The sequence below is a fragment of the Protopterus annectens genome, chromosome 1.part0 (genome assembly GCF_019279795.1).
Source record: "Protopterus annectens isolate FY-2018-M chromosome 1.part0, PAN1.0, whole genome shotgun sequence".
NCBI lineage: Eukaryota > Metazoa > Chordata > Ceratodontiformes > Protopteridae > Protopterus > Protopterus annectens.
Window position 1 is genome coordinate 735,110,054 of NC_056725.1, and position 18,220 is coordinate 735,128,273.

General features: G+C 41.0%; 1 protein-coding gene across 1 annotated transcript in view; it reads right to left on the reverse strand.

Moving 5' to 3' along the window:
- LOC122794347 (chitinase-like protein PB1E7.04c) overlaps positions 1 to 18,220 on the reverse strand; it is a 1,804,082-nt gene that overhangs the window by 636,713 nt on the left and 1,149,149 nt on the right. The window contains exon 6 of the mRNA XM_044062662.1: positions 8,179 to 8,327. Coding sequence (XP_043918597.1) covers positions 8,179 to 8,327 — 149 coding nt within the window. The remainder of the gene's footprint in view (positions 1 to 8,178; positions 8,328 to 18,220) is intronic.

Genomic DNA, 18,220 nt, shown 5'->3' on the forward strand with positions numbered 1-18,220 from the left:
ATTTAGATTCCAATGGGTATAAGGGGATTTCACAGGTGGTCTGAGATGAAAAGTCCCTTTGAGAAAGGCTTTGGATAGTCTGTGTGACATTATGTTCAATCCTTCAAAGACAAGGTGAAAATTAGAGATAGCCGCAAGTTGAACCCGAACTGTTGCTGCTGCAGCCCCTTTATTGAAAAACGTAGTCAAGAACTCTAATATGGAGGCAATAGGGGTTGGGTAGGGATCAATGTTATTTTGAGAGGCCCATATAGAAAAGGTTTTCCATTTGCTAAGATATAGCTTTCTAGTAGAGGATTTGGGAGAAGATATCGGAATCTGCTGCATTTCATTAGAGAGGTTATGGAACCTGGCCATGTTGGGAATTGGAGCAGCCAAGCTGTCAATTTCAGGGACTGAAGAGAGGGATGAAGATCCCCCAACGAATGCATCAAAAAATCTGGAACTGGGTCCAGAATCCAAGGGTCTTCCAATTGATGAAGTCAAAGGAAGGGGAACCAAATCTGATGAGGCCAATCAGGGGCTATTAGTATGATGGTCCTTCCCAGAGCTTTTGCTTTCTGTAATACTTTGAGTATCAATGGAATTGGTGGGAATGCATAGAGAAGACCCTGAGGCCAATCGTGTATGAGTGGGTCCCTTGGGGCTTCTCCTGGTGGGGGAATGAGGGCAAAGTAGCTTCTGCATTTCGTGTTCATGTGGTTGGCAAAAAGGTCACAGCAAGGCTGGCCCCACCTGTGGAAAATTCTCTCCGCTATTTCTTTCTTGAGGGACCACTCATGAGGCAACAAAATTGCTCTGCTCAGTTTGTCTGCTATCATGCTGGATTTCCCCAGGATGTGCGCTGCTAACAGAAAGCACTGGGTGGATGTAGCCCACTGCCATACTCTTAGGGCCTCACAACAAAGTGGGTAGGACCTGGTTCCTCCTTGTTTGTTCAGTACCAGACCACTGACACGTTGTCCGTCTGAATCGCAATTGTTCCCAGAGGAAGAGAATCCTGGAAGTACTGCAACACTAAAAGTACCGCTCTCATCTCCAGGACATCGATATGCAGATGTGTGTCCTGTTCGGTCTATGTGCCTTGGGCTGTTCTTCCCTGAAAATGCCCCCCACCCCCACCCTATCAGGGTAGCATCTGTGGTCACTGTAGCCGCTGGTGGGGGTAGAACAAAAGGACGACCTATCGTTACATGAAGAGAGGTCAACCACCACTGAAAATCTATTTTGCAAGTGTTTGTGATCATTATAAGATGAGACATAGGGAGCTCTTGGTAGGACCATTGAGTGAATAACAGCCATTGCAGAATCCACATGTGCATGCAACCCAATGGTATTGTTAATATTGTAGCTGCCATCATGCCTAACAATTTTAGTACTTCTGATGCTGGAGTCTTGTCTTTGGACATGATGTTTCAAACCTGCTGACGGAGTAGTAAGACTCTTTCTGCTGAAAATCTCAAAGTGGTGGAGACAGTGCTCAATTCTGCTCAGATAAAAACGATATGTTGCAATGGCGACAAGCAGATTTTTCTGAATTTATTGTAATACCCAGATGACTGCAGAGAGAAAGCGTGGTGTCCATGGCTTGTATAAGCTGATGCCTGGTGGTGGCAGTGAAGAGCCAATTGTCTAGGTACGGAAACACCAGGAATCATAAACGTCTAAGGTGAGCCATGATCACTGCCATACATTTGGTAAACACTCTGGAGGCTATAGTGAGACCAAAGGGCAGGGCTCAAAACTGGTAACGACTGGCTCTCAGACAGAAGCGCAGATGATCCCTGGATGGTCTGGCAATTTTTATATGGTAGTATGCATCCTGGAGATCTACTGAGCACATCCAATTGTCTTTCCCTAAGAAGGGAAGTATCAACTGAAGTGTGGCCAACTGGAACTTTTCTTTCTTGACAGATCTGTTTAGTCTGCTGAGGTCCAAAATAGGTCTCCAGTTCCCTGTCTTTTTTGGAACTAAAAAGAATCTTGAGTAAGTACTGGATCCTATCTGGTCTGCTGGGACTGGTTTGATGACTCTTTTTCTTAGCAACATTTGGACCTCTACTGTTGCCTGTTCCCTGTAACTGGGTGGAACATCCAGGATTTTTGTTGTCAATGGAGGGGGTGTGGTGAAAGGAATGAAATATCCTCTGGAAATGATACTATGTACCCAGTTGTTGTTTGTTAGTTTCAGCCAGGTGTCTGGATACAAAGATAAGTGACCCCTGACTGCCTCCAGAGTAGGACAGTCGGGCCTCCTTTCAGGAACGCTGGTAGGGCTTACCACAGAACTAATCTCTGTCACCCTGGTTTTGTGGACCCCCCTCTGCTGTGAGGGTGGTGTTTTCCATTATTGCCCCCTCCTCTGCCCCTGGAGGGGGGCTCCTTGGGCTTTTCGAAACCACATCTTTCCTCCCCTTTGACCCTTGGGGTAGGGTCTGGTAGGAGTGGAAAAATGGACTCCGATGGCAGACAGAGTCTTTCCTTCCTGTTCAGACCTGGTCAAAGTTTACTTAACTTTGGGCCCGAAAAGGGATGAGCCATCAAAAGGGGTGTTGACGAAGGATGGCTTAAAGGACTCTGCAAAGGAACACAAACGCGCATCCACAGCTGCATATGAAATCAGGCGCATGGATGAGTTCACTATGGAATTGGGGGTAGCAAGCTGGGAGGCAACTTTATCTGAAGCTCCTGCAGCTACTGTACCCTGAAGAGTATCTCCCAGCTCTTTAAGGAGATCTCTTTGCAGTCTAGTAAAATGGGTGAGATAGTTCAGTGAATGCAGTGCAAAAGTCGCTGAACTGTATGTGCACGTCCCGTACCTATCCATGATCCTAGAATTTCTGTTAGGAAGATGGATAGAGGAAGAAGTTTCCGAAATCTCCTTTTTGGTGGCACCAACATGGCAACAACTGGCCACTCCCTTGGTAAGAAAGGACTTTTCCTGGTGGGCAGAAATAAATTTATTAGGCCTCCTGAGGACAGGCTCCATGGTGTCCGGAGACTCCCATGCCCTTCATGAGACCAGCTCCATAAGCTCATTGAAGGGCAGAGACACCCAAGAGGTGGAGGGTTGAGACCGAAAAGCCTTCAGTAGAACTGACTCATCTTCAGTAGGGTTGGTGCACTGCCAGTCACCCCTCTGCCTAAGGATTTCTAATATCTCGGCAAATGAGATATCCTCACAGGGGGACTGTAGGGACCCTTCTGATTCATCCAAGTTGGTATCGGATGTGAGAGACTCCTATGGGGAATCTAAATGCTTCCTCTTATAGAGTCTCTTCCTGGGAACCTCATCAGTGGGAACATCTGGTGAGGTCTCAGGAGAGCAGAGGCCATCCAATAGGGCTCCCTGAGGCTCTGGGTATCTATGCTTAGAAAGGATCTGTGAAGCAGAAGTGGACACGGGTGCTTTTGGGGATGAGGTAGCTGGATCTGAAGTCGTAGATGTCTTAGGAGACATAACTCTCCTCATGGCTTTGAAGGCACCTCTGCTCTGATAAAAAGGGACCGATGGATCCGAGGAAACTGTCGATTCACCCAGCACCGGAACAGTGGGCTCTGAACCATAGGTAGGAGACGAGCTTGTTTGAGCCAAAGCCCAGAGAGGCAAAGTCGGAATCGACAAGTCAGTCCGACTATCCTCCCCTGACCCGTGTCGGCTCCTACACTCCTCAATCAGTACCGAGGACGTCCGAGTAAACAGGACTGAAGACACTGGAACAGGGGTTGGCTCTGAAGGCTCAACGATCATCAAGTCTGACTCCTCTGGCTCCGAAGGACCGGTATGGCTCAGAGGAGGAAAAGAAGTAGATGGTAAAACAGTCTTCGGTTCCAAAATGGTTTGGGTCAGAGCCAATAAAAAATTAGTAAACGCCGGTGCCTGTTCTGCACCACATGATCCTCATCCAAATCGGAAAGGCTTATCGAGGACCGAGATGAATAGATGGAAGGATGTACTAATTGCAGGAGTGGTGATTTAGGCACTTTGGATACCATTTCCAGGACTGGGGACCGGTTCTGAAAAGACAAGACGCTCCACTCTGAGGGCTGTGGAGCCGACGTCAACATTTTTTTTTTATTTTTTTACTTCCGAAGAAGTAGAAGCCTTGGAAGACTTTGAAGATTTACTAGACATATCCTGGTCACTCAAAGCTTCCTGAAATGATGGTTTGACTAGTCCTCTATCAATTATCTTTCTCTTTCTCTCCTGAAGGACCTTAGAAGAGAAGGAATGACAAATGGACAACTTTCATGAAGGTGTAAGGCTCCCAAAGAGTATACACAGTTAACATAGCTATCCTTAACAGACATTTTCTGTCCACATTTTGGACATGTTTTTAAACCTGAGTTAGGATGTTTTTCCCTATCCTGGTCAGCCATAATGAACAGCACAGTATCAAGTGAAAAACTACTACAATATGCTAAAGAGACACCCAAAAACTAAAAACACTATAGGTTAAATATCCTGTGACAAGTGTCACTTTAAACACACACACACACACACACACACACACACCTCTCAACTAGATGTCTAAGCACTTCTAAATTATCAAACACTTATGACAAAAAATGTCAGTTATCAAAGGCACACAAGAACTATATAACTACACTAACTACACTAATTATAAAGGCCTTCAGAATAGGGAAGGCCAAAAGCTATATTTAAATATGAAAAGGCACACCAAGGAATACACACTAAAGAGATTTAAATGCTATAGAAGCTAAAGCTAAAAGCTAAGGAGTAGAATTAACAGAGTATTAGAAAAAACTTTTATAATAACTTTTTACTGGCCAGAGCTATGCTGAGGAACCTCCAATCTATTGCAGTGGCAAACTTGATCTGAGGTAACTCCAGGTGCATCATGGGGTAAGTACTTGGCCTCGAGCTGTCTGAAGACCTCGACCTTAGTAGTAGGCTGACTCGGAGAGGAGGATCAGCTCAGAACCCATCTGTAAGAATGAACGGAGAGATAGAACAACTTCACATCTGCACTTTCGGTTAAGTGCACTTTCGCTAAACTGGGTCTCAATCTTCTCTTGTTCAAACAAGCGTAATTTTGAACAAGAGAAGTAGACCCATTAGGACATATTTATCACAAATAACATATAAAAGGGAGAGTCACGTCAGTGTAAATGAAAAGTTTTTTTGGTAAATACCTATTTGAAAAATGGCCCACTTTAAAAGGTAGAAATGTGTAGAGCATCCGAGTCTAATTTAGGGCACATGTATTTAGACAGATTCACTTTAGAACATCAAAAGCCCATAACATTGAAATTCAAAACATTGTGACCAAAATGTTGAAAATTCAAAATACTGAAAACTCAAAACATTGAATCCCATAACATTGAAAAACATAGGAAACTAACATTTAATATATGCCAGCACACCTACATCATCATCATCATCTTCTTTCGGCTGTTCCCGTTAGGGGTCGCCACAGCAGATCACCTGTTTCCATTTCTTCCTGTCCTCTGCATCTTGCTCTGTCACACCAACCACCAGCATGTCCTCTCTCACCACATTCATAAACCTTATCTTAGGCCTTCCTCTTTTCCTGTTACCTGGTAGCTTCATCCTTAGCATCTTTTTCCCAATATACTCAGCATCCCTCCTCAGCACATGTCCAAACCAACGTAATCGTGCCTCTCTGGTTTTGTCTCCAAACCTTTCAACCTGGGCTGACCCTCTAATATATTTATTCCTAATCCTGTCCACCCTCGTCACACCCAGTGCAAATCTTAACATCTTTAATTCTGCCACATCCAGCTCAAACTCCTGCCTTTTTGTCAATGCCACTGTCTCCAACCCATATAACATAGCTGGTCTCACTACCGTCTTGTAGACCTTCCCTTTCACTCTTACAGGTACTTGTCTGTCACAAATCACTCCTGACACTCTTCTCCACCCACTCCATCCTGCCTGTACTCTCTTCTTCACCTCTCTTCCACACTCACCGTTACTCTGAACTATTGACCCCAAGTATTTAAACTCATCCACCTTCACCACCTCTACTCCTTGCATCCTCACCATTCCTCTATCCTCCCTCTCATTCACACACATATATTCTGTCTTAGTCCTGCTGACCTTCATTCCACTTCTCTCTAGAGCATATCTCCATCTCTCCAGGGTCTCCTCCACCTGTTCCCTACTCTCACTACAGATCACAATGTCATCTGCAAAAATCATAGTCCACGGGGACTCCTGTCTGATCACATCTGTCAACCTGTCCATCACCATTGCAAATAAGAAAGGGCTCAGAGCTGATCCTTGATGTAACCCCACCTCCACCTTAAACACATCTGTCACTCCCACCGCAGACCTCACCGCTGTCACACTACCCTCGTACATATCCTGTACCACTCTTACATACTTTTCTCCCACTCCTGACTTCCTCATACAATACCACAACTCCTCTCTAGGCACCCTGTCATATGCTTTCTCTAAGTCTACAAAAACACAATGCAACTCCTTCTGACATTCTCTGTACTTCTCCATCAACACTCTCAGAGCAAAGATCACATCTGTAGTGCTCTTTCCTGGCATGAAACCATACTGCTGATCACTAATAATCACGTCCCTTCTTAACCTTGCTTCCATTACTCTTTCCCATAACTTCATGCTGTGACTGATCAATTTAATCCCTCTGTAGTTACTACAGCTCTGCACATCACCCTTATTCTTAAAAAAAATCGGTACCAAATCACTTTTTCTCCATTCCTCAGGCATCCTCTCACTTTCCAAGATTTCATTAAACAATCTGGTTAAAAACTCCACTGCCATTTCACCTAAACACCTCCATGCTTACACAGGTATGTCATCTGGGCCAACTACAGAAACAAATAAAAAACAAACCATATTGCACTTCTCCACTATAAGCACGGGGGCAAGCCCCCTGCACCCCCTGCTACTTAAATATAGCAAGTCCAAGATTGCACTATACAGAACAAAATGGGAAACAAACCATTCTGCATTTCATGGCTGCCTGTTTAATTTGCAAAAACCTATCCTCAACCTTCTGGGAACACTACCTCACTGTTAAACATTACACATTACTATATAACTCTGCGATACTTACCGGAGTTTCATACGTAACCTCAGTCATGTTCTCTTCTTACTTGCTGTACTACAACATAACACATCTTAGTGTAGTGCGATCTCGGAGATAATATATTTAAGTAGCAGGGGGTGAGGGGGCACAGCCCCCCACATGGGTGGTACAGGGGGGCTTGCTCCCCTGCTTCTATCTGGAGAAGTGTAATATGGATTGTTTTTTATTTGTTTCTGTATGTAGTTGTGCTGGAATACAGTACATGTTGCTTTCCTATGTATTTTCAATGTTATGGGATTCAGTTTTTTGAGTTTTCAGTGTTTTGAATTTTCAAGATTTTGGTCTCAATGTTTTGAATTTCAGTGTTATGGGCTTTCGATGTTCTAAAGTTAATCCATTTAGACAGGATGGCATACACTTGTCAAGATTATTTGCAAATTAAAGAAACATAGTCCGAATTAAACATTTAACAGCTTAACCCTACTCTTTATTTGTGGCTGCTGCATAAGACTAGTGGTTAACAACATTAAGATGATGCATAACAATTGTTAAGCATTTTTCTAACATCAAAAATGTGCTTAACATTCACCAGTTTTGGGTTGTAATAACTCTATGCACTACAATTCTTTAACTGTTCTTTACCTGCTCTGACTGTATACATGAAAAGAGTTATAACATTCCAAATCAAAGTAAAATGTATTAGAAACTCGAGATAACTTAGTTAATTAGTGTGTGTGCTTTATATATATATGTATATATATATATATATATATATATATATATATATATATATATTAGCAAGGTACACTTGTCTTAGTAAAGGATAATCAATTTTAGTGAGTTTGGCATTTGAGAAACAGTATTTATATTATCAAAAAGGTCCATCACTCTCTAGAGCAGCTAAATAAAGTAAAGAAAAATTTTAATGCAACTTCCTAAGAACTGTTTGCTTTACAATATACTTGAATGCATGGTGCTAGGCAACCCCGTCTTCACTCAAAATGTATTGAACAAACTCAGTTACTTATTAAATATGAAGTACAGCCTTTAGAGAAAAAAAACAGTGAGCCTTTTAGGGGAAATGTTAAATAGTAACTTAACTGAAAAGCCTCCCATGCTCTCACCTTACCTGTGAACGTAGCCCAGTTTATGTACTGAAGCAATCGCCATCACCATCTCTGCCAGATAGAAGCGCGCCATGTCTTCTGGGATTTGCTCGCCAAACTTACTGAGGAGAGTCAACAGATCTCCTCCAACATAGTAGTCCATCACCAGGTACTAAACAAGACAAAGGAAAATACCCAGCAGACTAAGTAACATTTTAAATCTCTTTGTGACTTGTATCCAAGTATCATGACTAGACATATGAACCCACACCATTCATAAAACATTCAGAGTCAATTTTTTAATCATCTCCCATGATAGCCTGAAACATACACATTTATCCCAATGAGATTGAGAACCATTGAGATCAGCAAATTTATTCTAACTCACAAGACTGCACATTATAAGAAATAACCAATTTAAAGATGCGGGAATGTGGTTGTGTAGTCACAAGTCCCTTATTGTTTGTAATGCTGTTAAAGTGAATAGATGTGATACCAAAGTAAGTTTTGATGATGACTATTTGGTGGAGCAATATTCAGTGGGAGATCCTATGCTATACTCATATCATATGTCCCTTGTGTATTCTGTTTTTGTGTGAGGAAAGTCACACTCCCTTAGCTACTTCTCATACATCATGCCCTTTGCTCCCTATACCATTCCTAGTCACCTTCCATGTACGCTCTGTAGGAAGAATCTTAACCTCCCTTTTCCAGTAAGACCTCTACAGCTGCACCCAGTATACCAACTGCTGGAGAAAGATATGCACCTTCCTATCTGTGCATTCCACTCTTATATATATATATATATCCACACACTAGTGTATCAGAGGAGTGCATACCTTCCTATCTGTGCCTTCCACTCTCCTAGATATATCCTCACACTAGTGTATGAGAAGGGTATATACCTTCCTAACTGTGCATTCCACTCTCCTAGATACATCCTTGCTCTAGTATATGAGAAGGGTGCATACTTTCATATTTGCGCATTCCACTTTCCTAGATATATCCTCTCACAAGTGTGTGAGAAGAGCGCATAACTTCTTATCTATGCACACTCTGCTACAAATATCCTGTTACTAGAGAAGCTTTTGCATCTATTATTGCTTTGCTCTCTTTATTTTTATTCATAGGTATGTACTAGGCTATTGGCCCTGGGGCCTATATAAGCCTAGCCATAAAGATTCCCTGGCTTTCGCCACCCACAAAAAATTATTTTCCTGTGCCCCTGTCGAGCAGAGCCACAGAAGTGATCCCTGGGGTGAATTCCCTATTTCCCATCCAATCGTCAAGATTTTTCTTAAAGAGGACCAATGAGGTGCTCTGCTTGACATGAATGGGCAGTCTGTTCCAGAGTATTGGAAGTCTCTGGGACAGGAACCTATCCCTCCAGCATGTTTTGTTTATTCTGGTGGCAAGGTTTAGGTCCCTGGAACATATGGCTTGGAGGGATTGGGATTACTTTAAGTGTAGCATATCCAACAGCTCTGGGTTTGACATGGCCTTGTATGTTAGGCAGAGATCGTCTCTGAGAAGGTGATATGTGACGGAGTAGAACTGGAGTTTTTTGAGACGGTCTGCATAGGGCAACTGTTTGAGGCCAGTGATCCTCTTTGTGAGGTATTTCTGTGGCCTTTCCAGTTGTTGTAAATGTCTTGTGAGGTACATAACAAATGGGGCGTTGTACTCTATAATAGGTTTAATGAGGGATGAGTACAGAGGAGCAATGACCTTCTTTTTTCTGGATAAGAAACCTTTTGTGATGAGGTGTGCCACGTAGAAGAATTTCCTGACTCCTTTGGCGATATGGTTATCAAAGGAGAGACTACTGTTTACCTGTGTCCCTAGGTCTCTTATCACACTTTTGGAGTTAAGTGGACTACTGTCTATGTGGTAGTTCATGGGCACAGGGTTTTTCCCAAAGGGGATGACTATGCATTTTTTGGTGTTGAGCTTGAGGCCATGGCTTTGACACCAGGCATCTGTCTCAGTGAGGCCCTTTTGTAAAATGTCCACATCATTTGGGGATTTAATAATGGCTCCCAGTTTGCAGTCATCTGCAAACTTTGTTAGCCATAGACCCTCAGTGTTGGCCTGAGCTTCAGAGAAGTAGATGCCAAACAAGAGGAGACCCAGGACTGAACCCTGTGGTTCTTAACTTGTCACTGGTCTGGAGTCATATTTGGAGTTGGCTACTTTCATGGTGTGGGTTCTGTCAGTGAGCCAGTTGGCAACCCATCGCGTGACATAGGGATTTATGCCCAGTTTAGTGAGTTTATCTATGATTCCAGAGTGGGGGATGGTCTCGAAGGCCTTGGCGAGGTCTAAATAGGCTGTGTGAACCATCATACCCTCATCCACGGCTCTGGTGACTGTTTCAAAGAAGTCAATCAGGTTTAGGCGACATGATCTACCTTTCATGAACCCAAACTGGGTGGAGTCCAAAGTTTGAAGGTTACCTATGTCTTTGTTTATAAGTTCCATGATGATATGTTCCATGGCCTTGCAGATTAGGCTAATGGGGCAGTAGTTCCCGGGTTCTGTGGTGGATACCCCCTTGTGGAGTGGGATAACCGATGCTGTGCGCCATTCAGCAGGCACAAAGCCTGAAGTGAGGCTATGATTGAACATGGTACTTAGGTGGGGTGCCAGTTCATTTTGTAGTTCGTGTAGAACACAGCCCGGGATGTTGTCTGGTCCCATGGATGCTGTATTCTTGACTTTGGAGAGTGCGGTTTTACCTGTGCAGTCATGAATACCAGGACTTGGCATTCTTCCAGTATTCCAATGGGCCATTTAGGGGATGAGAGGGGGGTGAAATTAGTACTGAACCTATCTGCCAGGATGTTGTCAATATCAGTTGGTTCTGTATATTTAGTGCCATTGTGCTGTAACTGAGACCAGATCTGAGTGTTGCCACTGAGATTCTAGACATAACTATAGAATGCCTTAAGGTTATCTTTAGAATCTGTGGTGATTTTGTTTTCATAACTAGCTTTGGAGGATTTTATGAGGGACATCAGCTTCTTACTGAGGCTGACAAGGGAGTTTTTCCAATCATGGAATTTTACTCTTTTTTGCAACAGTTTCCTCCTTCTGTTGTAGAGTTTGTTTAATGGCAGTGGACCACCAGATTGGCTTCCTTTTTTTGGAGGAGAGCGTCTTGGTTCTATTTGGGATGGCACGGTCCATGCACATGTGTATGTGCTCATACAGTGCATTGGTGTAAGATTCAGCAGTCGTACGTCTTACTTTCCATCTGTATGGGTGTCATGAAGTTTGCCACTTCTGTCTTAAGAAGCATGAAGTTGGCTTTGGAGAAGTTTTTTACAGTGGTTACCTTAATAGGGGGTTGGGGCAGGATGTGGATGTCTAGGGTGATTAGCTTATGGTCGGATCTGACCAACGAGGAGCTGACCTCTGGTGTAGAGCATCAGTCACCCATGTTGGTAATGACCAGGTCTAGGATACTGGTGCCCCTGGTGGGGGTATGAATAAGTTGATCCAAGGCGTTGGAACTTATGAATTTTTTAGCTGGATTAATGTCCATTTTCAGAGGTGCCCCGGAGAAAAAACTCAGAGGGTGAAACAGTTATAGGAAAGTACAAATATTAAATATCTTAACTACAAGAAACATTGAGCAAATGTGTTGGTACACGAGTAGTTTTCCCAGTTAATGTTGGGGTAGGTAAAGTCGCCCAGCATTAGGGTATTTGGTTGACCCTTAATATTTTCCAGTATGTTGAGAAAGGTGGAGTGGGAATCATGGGGCATGGTGGGGGATCTGTAGCAAGCTACAACTTGGATTGCAGTCTTGCCTAGTGTTAGTTGCACCTGGAGAATCTCGGATGCATTACGTTGGGCAACTAGCCTGGAAGTGTGCATATCCTTAGTGAATATGGACACGCCTCGGCCTTTAGTGTTTCGGTCCAGGTTAGGTGGATGAAAGGTGTGGTATGAATTGTAGCCTGGTATTGCAGGGGTGCTCTCTGGACCTTTGAACCAGATCTCTGTCACTGCACAGATTTCGATGTTCTCCATATTAAGGAGTGGCTCGAGTGAGTGCATTTGGAGGTTTAGAGTTCTAGCACTGAGTAGCATTATCCTCAGATTTTGCTTGCTTGTACCTGTTATGGTGGTGAATTTGTCATTTGAACCTTGCCCAAAAAAGGCACTACAGGGGTGGCAAGAGCTTTAGCCAGTATCCGGAATCCCGAGGGTGACAGGTGCAGGCCATCTCTGGCAAAGCATCGTGGTCTGTCGATCATGTCATCCTAGGCAGACAGATACTGTATCCCCTTAGAATAACTCCAGAAGATTAACCAATTGTTGAAGTCAATCATTTTGTCCTTGTACTGTGATATCATTCAATCAATCATCTATTGATTTACTGTTTTCTTTTTTTAACACCCTCATTAAGTTATCACATAAGACATAGGTAAACATTTGTTAATACTAAACAACACAAACTATATTAATGTTTCCAGTTACATACATTATATATATGGAATTACTATTTTTTATTTGAACAGAATAATCTATTTCAGCAATAAATTAGGCAACATATAAAAAAATAAACATAGAAACATTTTGCATTTTCCAAATTGCAGTGATAGCATAACACATGACAGCATAACACATGAACCCATTGTTTTGTCACTACCAGTTGAAAGCCCTTCTAAGTTCTTATGCAGATCAATAAATATATCATACCCTCAGATAAAGGGGAGGGTAACAAGGGCACCCCTTTGTCATCCAGTGTACTTCTTAACAACAGCACTGTATGGGAAGTGTACTTCCTAACAGGAGTACTATTTATTAACCCGTTTTTCTCTGAAGGTCTCATCATGCATACCTGTCTGTAACAGTTACAGGGCAACCACTTATTCAGAAATGTTTGCCAATATCCTTAAGCCACCATCTGCTCTTGCTTTTCCCACAACTCATCCATTATAAGATAAGTTTCCTTACTTTTAGTATAACCTGTGACTTCTAATGCCTGCTGACAATCCTTTTCACTAACACAGTCAGCCAAAGTAAACATGTATGAGAAATGAATCTCTGCCATGTATCCAAAGGCAAACACTTCTGCTATAAACTGGTGTCCACTCCCTAGATCTCTCTCAACAAATGCTACATCTCTTTTAAAATCACATGACTTCAAGCAGACCCAGAAACTACAACTCCAGTCACCTCTGAAAACTATAAAACATTTCCAACATATATAGACTACTGTTACAAACTTTCTCTCTTATGTAAAATATTTATGGAGGCACTTCCTAGAAAAGATTTTGAATCTTAGTGACTTGCTATCTACCCTTGGCATTTGATTTCTTTATTAAAAAAAGATGCTCCTATTGAAACTTAACCCCTGTAGTAACCATTCATATACTTAATGCCTTGTTTTCCTTTCAGATTTACCCTTTATTTAATTGCTCCTCTTGTCTAATGTTAACAATGCACTGGATCAACCCAACCCTCTCTTCTATTGGCAATACAATCCATTTTGTATTTCTTACCTGTCACATTAATGTAACTGTATCACAGTAAATACAATAAGGTTATTAAAGCATAATAAGTTATTAAAGCATAATAATCTAACTGCATTTACTGTGATATTTACAAACCCTTGGGGGAAATATCCTTACCTTGCTTTTTTTCTAACAATAAAACTCCCTACCTAATTTCATCCATTCCAGACTACTGATTTATATCTCTCTCTCTCTCTCTAATTCCCTCATATTTGTCAGATATCCTGATTGCAAAACTTCTTCATTTTGTTTGTAAATGACGTGTAAATTTTCAGTTTCCATATCTCCAAAACTGACGAAATCCTCTGCCTATCTCCTAATATTATTTCCAGCAAGAGAGCAGTTTTTCTGAGGTGAAGTATTTCTGAAACATTTATTCCCCTCTAACTACACATAAGATTGCTTGGCATCTCACATAGGAAATAAACTCTAGAGCCCACATGTATTGTAAAATATCAGTAACTATTACTCTTCCAACCTCCTTGAGTAACACAACCTATTTGTATGCTACCCTTTATGCCACATAATCAAGTTGAGATAGCTGAATTTTTAATCATTATTACTATGAGCACCAAGTGTAATGTTAAAACAAAAGGGACTACCTAGTGCCCGTCAACAAACTAAATTCCTATGACATCGGAGCTAATATCTTCACTTTTGCACTCAACAACCCATTAATATTTCTTTCAACATGTGTACAAATTGTTGTGATAACCTCATATTTTTAACACCTCAAATAGTCATCTCCAATCAACCTTACCAAAAAGTTTCAGCATCTAAGCAAATAATAGTCAAAGGGATTCCTTTACTTTGGCCACCTTGAATTATTTTTAATATCTGTAAAATATTAACAAATATGCTTCTTCCTCTCACAAACCCACACTGAGTCAAATGTATTAATCCTGGTGACACCGAAAGAAATCTGCATTCTAGAATATTCCTTAAGATGCTATAGTCATTGTTCAAGACTGAGACAGGCCAGTAGGAGGAAGTAAATTGAGGATTCTAGCTGCCTTTTTGCTTTACTCTAATTACTATTGTTATAGGAGCTTAGAACTTCACTTATTTCCACTACTTTATTCACTAACTAAGCTCAAATTAAAAATAAATAAATAAAAAATTGATTCCCTCCAATTTTTCATATCTCTGTCAGGATATCATGTACTCCAGGAGGCTTCTTATTACCTGGCCTCCCACTGCCTCTGCAAGTCCCTCCACTATTACCAGGCTATCAAATGCCCTACCTGTTCCTCATTTAGTTTGCTACACCTGCTTCATGCAAATATTGTTTAGTTTTTAACTTTCTAGTTTCTTCTTGCCTTCTGTCCTGTACAGGTCCAGATAATATTTTCCAACATTTCTCAAAACTCTCGTTGTACAACCATCAATTCCTTCATATTGAAAACAGCTCTTCCACTTTCTGCTGTCCTAATCTGTTAATGATTATAGAGATTTAGTCTTTATCTTTTTCAGCTCTACCTGCTCATGTAGAGTTGCACTTAACTTACCTTGTAAAACTACTTAGCCTTACAATGCATTACTTTAGACTTGTCATGGACCTATTTTGATGCTCCTCTATGTGGTTAATAACTATTTCCTTAAACATCTTTTTGAAGTTTTACAAGTGCCACTTGTTACCCCTGATATTTGGTTATACTGAGCCAGCAGGGTCCCTTTTATCCATATATTAAACTGAATACTTACCATTATATATATTTAAAACCTCCCATTCCTTCACCATTCTCTTTATGTTGTATATTCATTTGTAATGATACATTATCAAAACACACACCATCAATCCAACTTCAAAGTCTGTTGCCCAGTTCTTGCATTCAGCTTTTATACAAAATTTATCAGTTCTTGACTACCACTTTTATTTTGTAGCATAATATGCTTTGTCACTTTCTTGTCATTCAGATACTGTCTACACATGTAGTAAACCCTAATGAAGCAAACATCACTTTCACTATTTCTTATTTCTTATGAATTTAAATCTAGTCAACCTCACTTCAAGTGTTATTTCCTCCAATACCTACAGCATCACCATCCCCTCTTGAAAAGTTATAACCTGCACAATTATGTGCCTCAACTGACTAACATCTGCCCAAGGTGGCAAGTAAACTGAAACCACCATCATACTCAAGCCAGAATATGTTCCTTTCAAACATGCATTGAATCTTCAATGATCTATTAGTTATACATCTATTTCTTTATTTATCTATTAATGCTTTGTTGACTGGGTTAGTACCGCAAGGCATATGGCATATTTTAAGGGAGTCCTGATGTAGCAGTCACATTGAATGGAGGACATTTGGCCAAAGCACTGAGTAAATTTCCTTACTCCTTATGATACTAGAGGGGGCCAAAGGGCTGCCACAAGAGAATGATGGCAGAAGAAGTGGCTGAATTAAGGAGATACACAGAGTATTGTTATTACACCTTTCAGTCAGCTGGATGTTATGCAGATAAAAGTGGTATCAGATAGTGGCTTGGCTGAGATCATGCTTGTTGAGTTATTTGATGAAAAGGTTGTGTTCTCAAGGAGTAATGCTGCTCAAAGATGTACTCATGATGCTGGTTATGCAAATGTAGTGGACCAGGATGTTTATGTACCTGCCTAGAATCCATCCATGCCAATGGAGGACAGAAGTATAGCTTTGAAACAGGATGGTACTTAACTAAACAATTCACAGAATGTGCTGTTGAGGACTTCAGGAACCAACCCTCCCCAGAAGTGAGTTGTAAATGGAAGCAAGTCCTATGCAATAGCTGAAGTTGCAGCAGGTCAAGCTACTATAGATACTGTAGCCTTCAAAAATAAACCAAGATTAGTTTTGAGAATTAAAAAAAAGCATGAATAACTATAAACTTTGGAACAAGTTTACTGCAGCACTGGGTTTTAAGCCAGAAAATGTGCATTCTTTGATCCATTTGGGTCAAGAGCAGTTTCATTCAGATATTTTGGTTTACTGAACAAGTTTCTGGGTTTGTGTGAAAAAAATAAGGCAATGATGTCTTTGGTGTATCATAAGTTCATAGGGGTTTACTAGACTTACAACCATAAGAGCCTTTTTAAGCTTAGCCATGCATCCCAAATCTCTGATAAGTTCTGGTACCCTTGATAAGTGTAAACATGGGCCTGGGAGACATAGGTGCCAAGCCAAGGATGAATTTCCAGTTTCCCATCCAACTGTCCAAGTTGCACTTGAATTGGGTTAAGGAGGAACTCTGCTTCACATGGATGGGGAGCCTGTGGCATATTGCACATTTGTAAATTGAAATGCAAAAAAAAAAATAATAATTAAATGAAATTAAAAAGTAAATAGTGTGGGAAAAAATAGCCAGGGAATTGTTATAGCTAGGCTTGTATAGGCCCTAGGGCTGAAAGCCTAGTACCAACCTATGAACCTTTAATAGAAAAATGTAAAACTGTTGCCTTTGAAGAAAGAGACTTACATTGTTTCAGCTCTATGTGTCAGGCTCTTCATTCAATGAGAAAACAAACATGTGAATGAAACTGCATAGACTAAGACTTGGGAAAAGTTGGTGTGACTGAAAGGCTATATCATAGTCGAAGTGTAATTAGCAGAGAAGAGTAAGGAGAAGGGTGCAATATTAGGGGAAAGAAAAACATGCATCTTTTATGGATTAAAAAAAAAAAACAATTACTTAATGACTGAGACATAATGTGGGGAAAGGGGACAATTGGCAAAGAACTGTCTTGAAATGTTAAATTGCCTGTAAGTCGGGTATTTTTTATAACAGTATGAAGATATCAGGATATGCTTGTCAATGAGCTTAATATAAATGGTATGAATAAAACTGTACATGTACTTGATAATGGAGTAACAAGAGATGGGAGGGAAAATGAGATGAAAAGTAAGGCACAGTGAAGCAGGAAATACACAGATAACAGAATTTTGTAATGTGCAAGTAAAAAATCAAAATGAATTAGTGTGATTTCAAGATGGTGGACATCCAGTAAGCACCCTCTCCATGTACCTCCTCGCAAAAACCTTTAAAACCAAGTCAAAAGCTATATATCTGTGAAAAGGATGAAATAATGGCAATAATAACTACAGGCTGTTAATGATCTCAACCTAAAGGAGAAGTCTCTTATGCCATTATCTTTGAAAAATCACTAATTTCACTCCTGACCATTCTCAGGTCCTCTCACCACAACGAAATTCCAGGCCTGAAAGTGCCAGCTCTGTAGAATACAAGTTATACTCGGAACCTGCAATCTAGTAATCAAAATGTCTAAGGATTTGGAGAATATGGAAACTCAGACTACTAAAATTAAGCTATCGGCAATAGCCTCTCCTGAAAAGGAAATCATATCAAAGAGGCAAAAAACAACTAAACAACAGCAAGAAATGGCCAAACTGAATCCTAAGCAAAAATCTGAGACTAGCATCCACATGGATGAACTCAAACAAGCCCTTTTACCTCTCCAGACAGCAGTCCAACATTTTTCTGAACAACTTTCTAGTTTTGGAAATAAAATCACTCAAACAGCAGACTGCATAGACCAGAT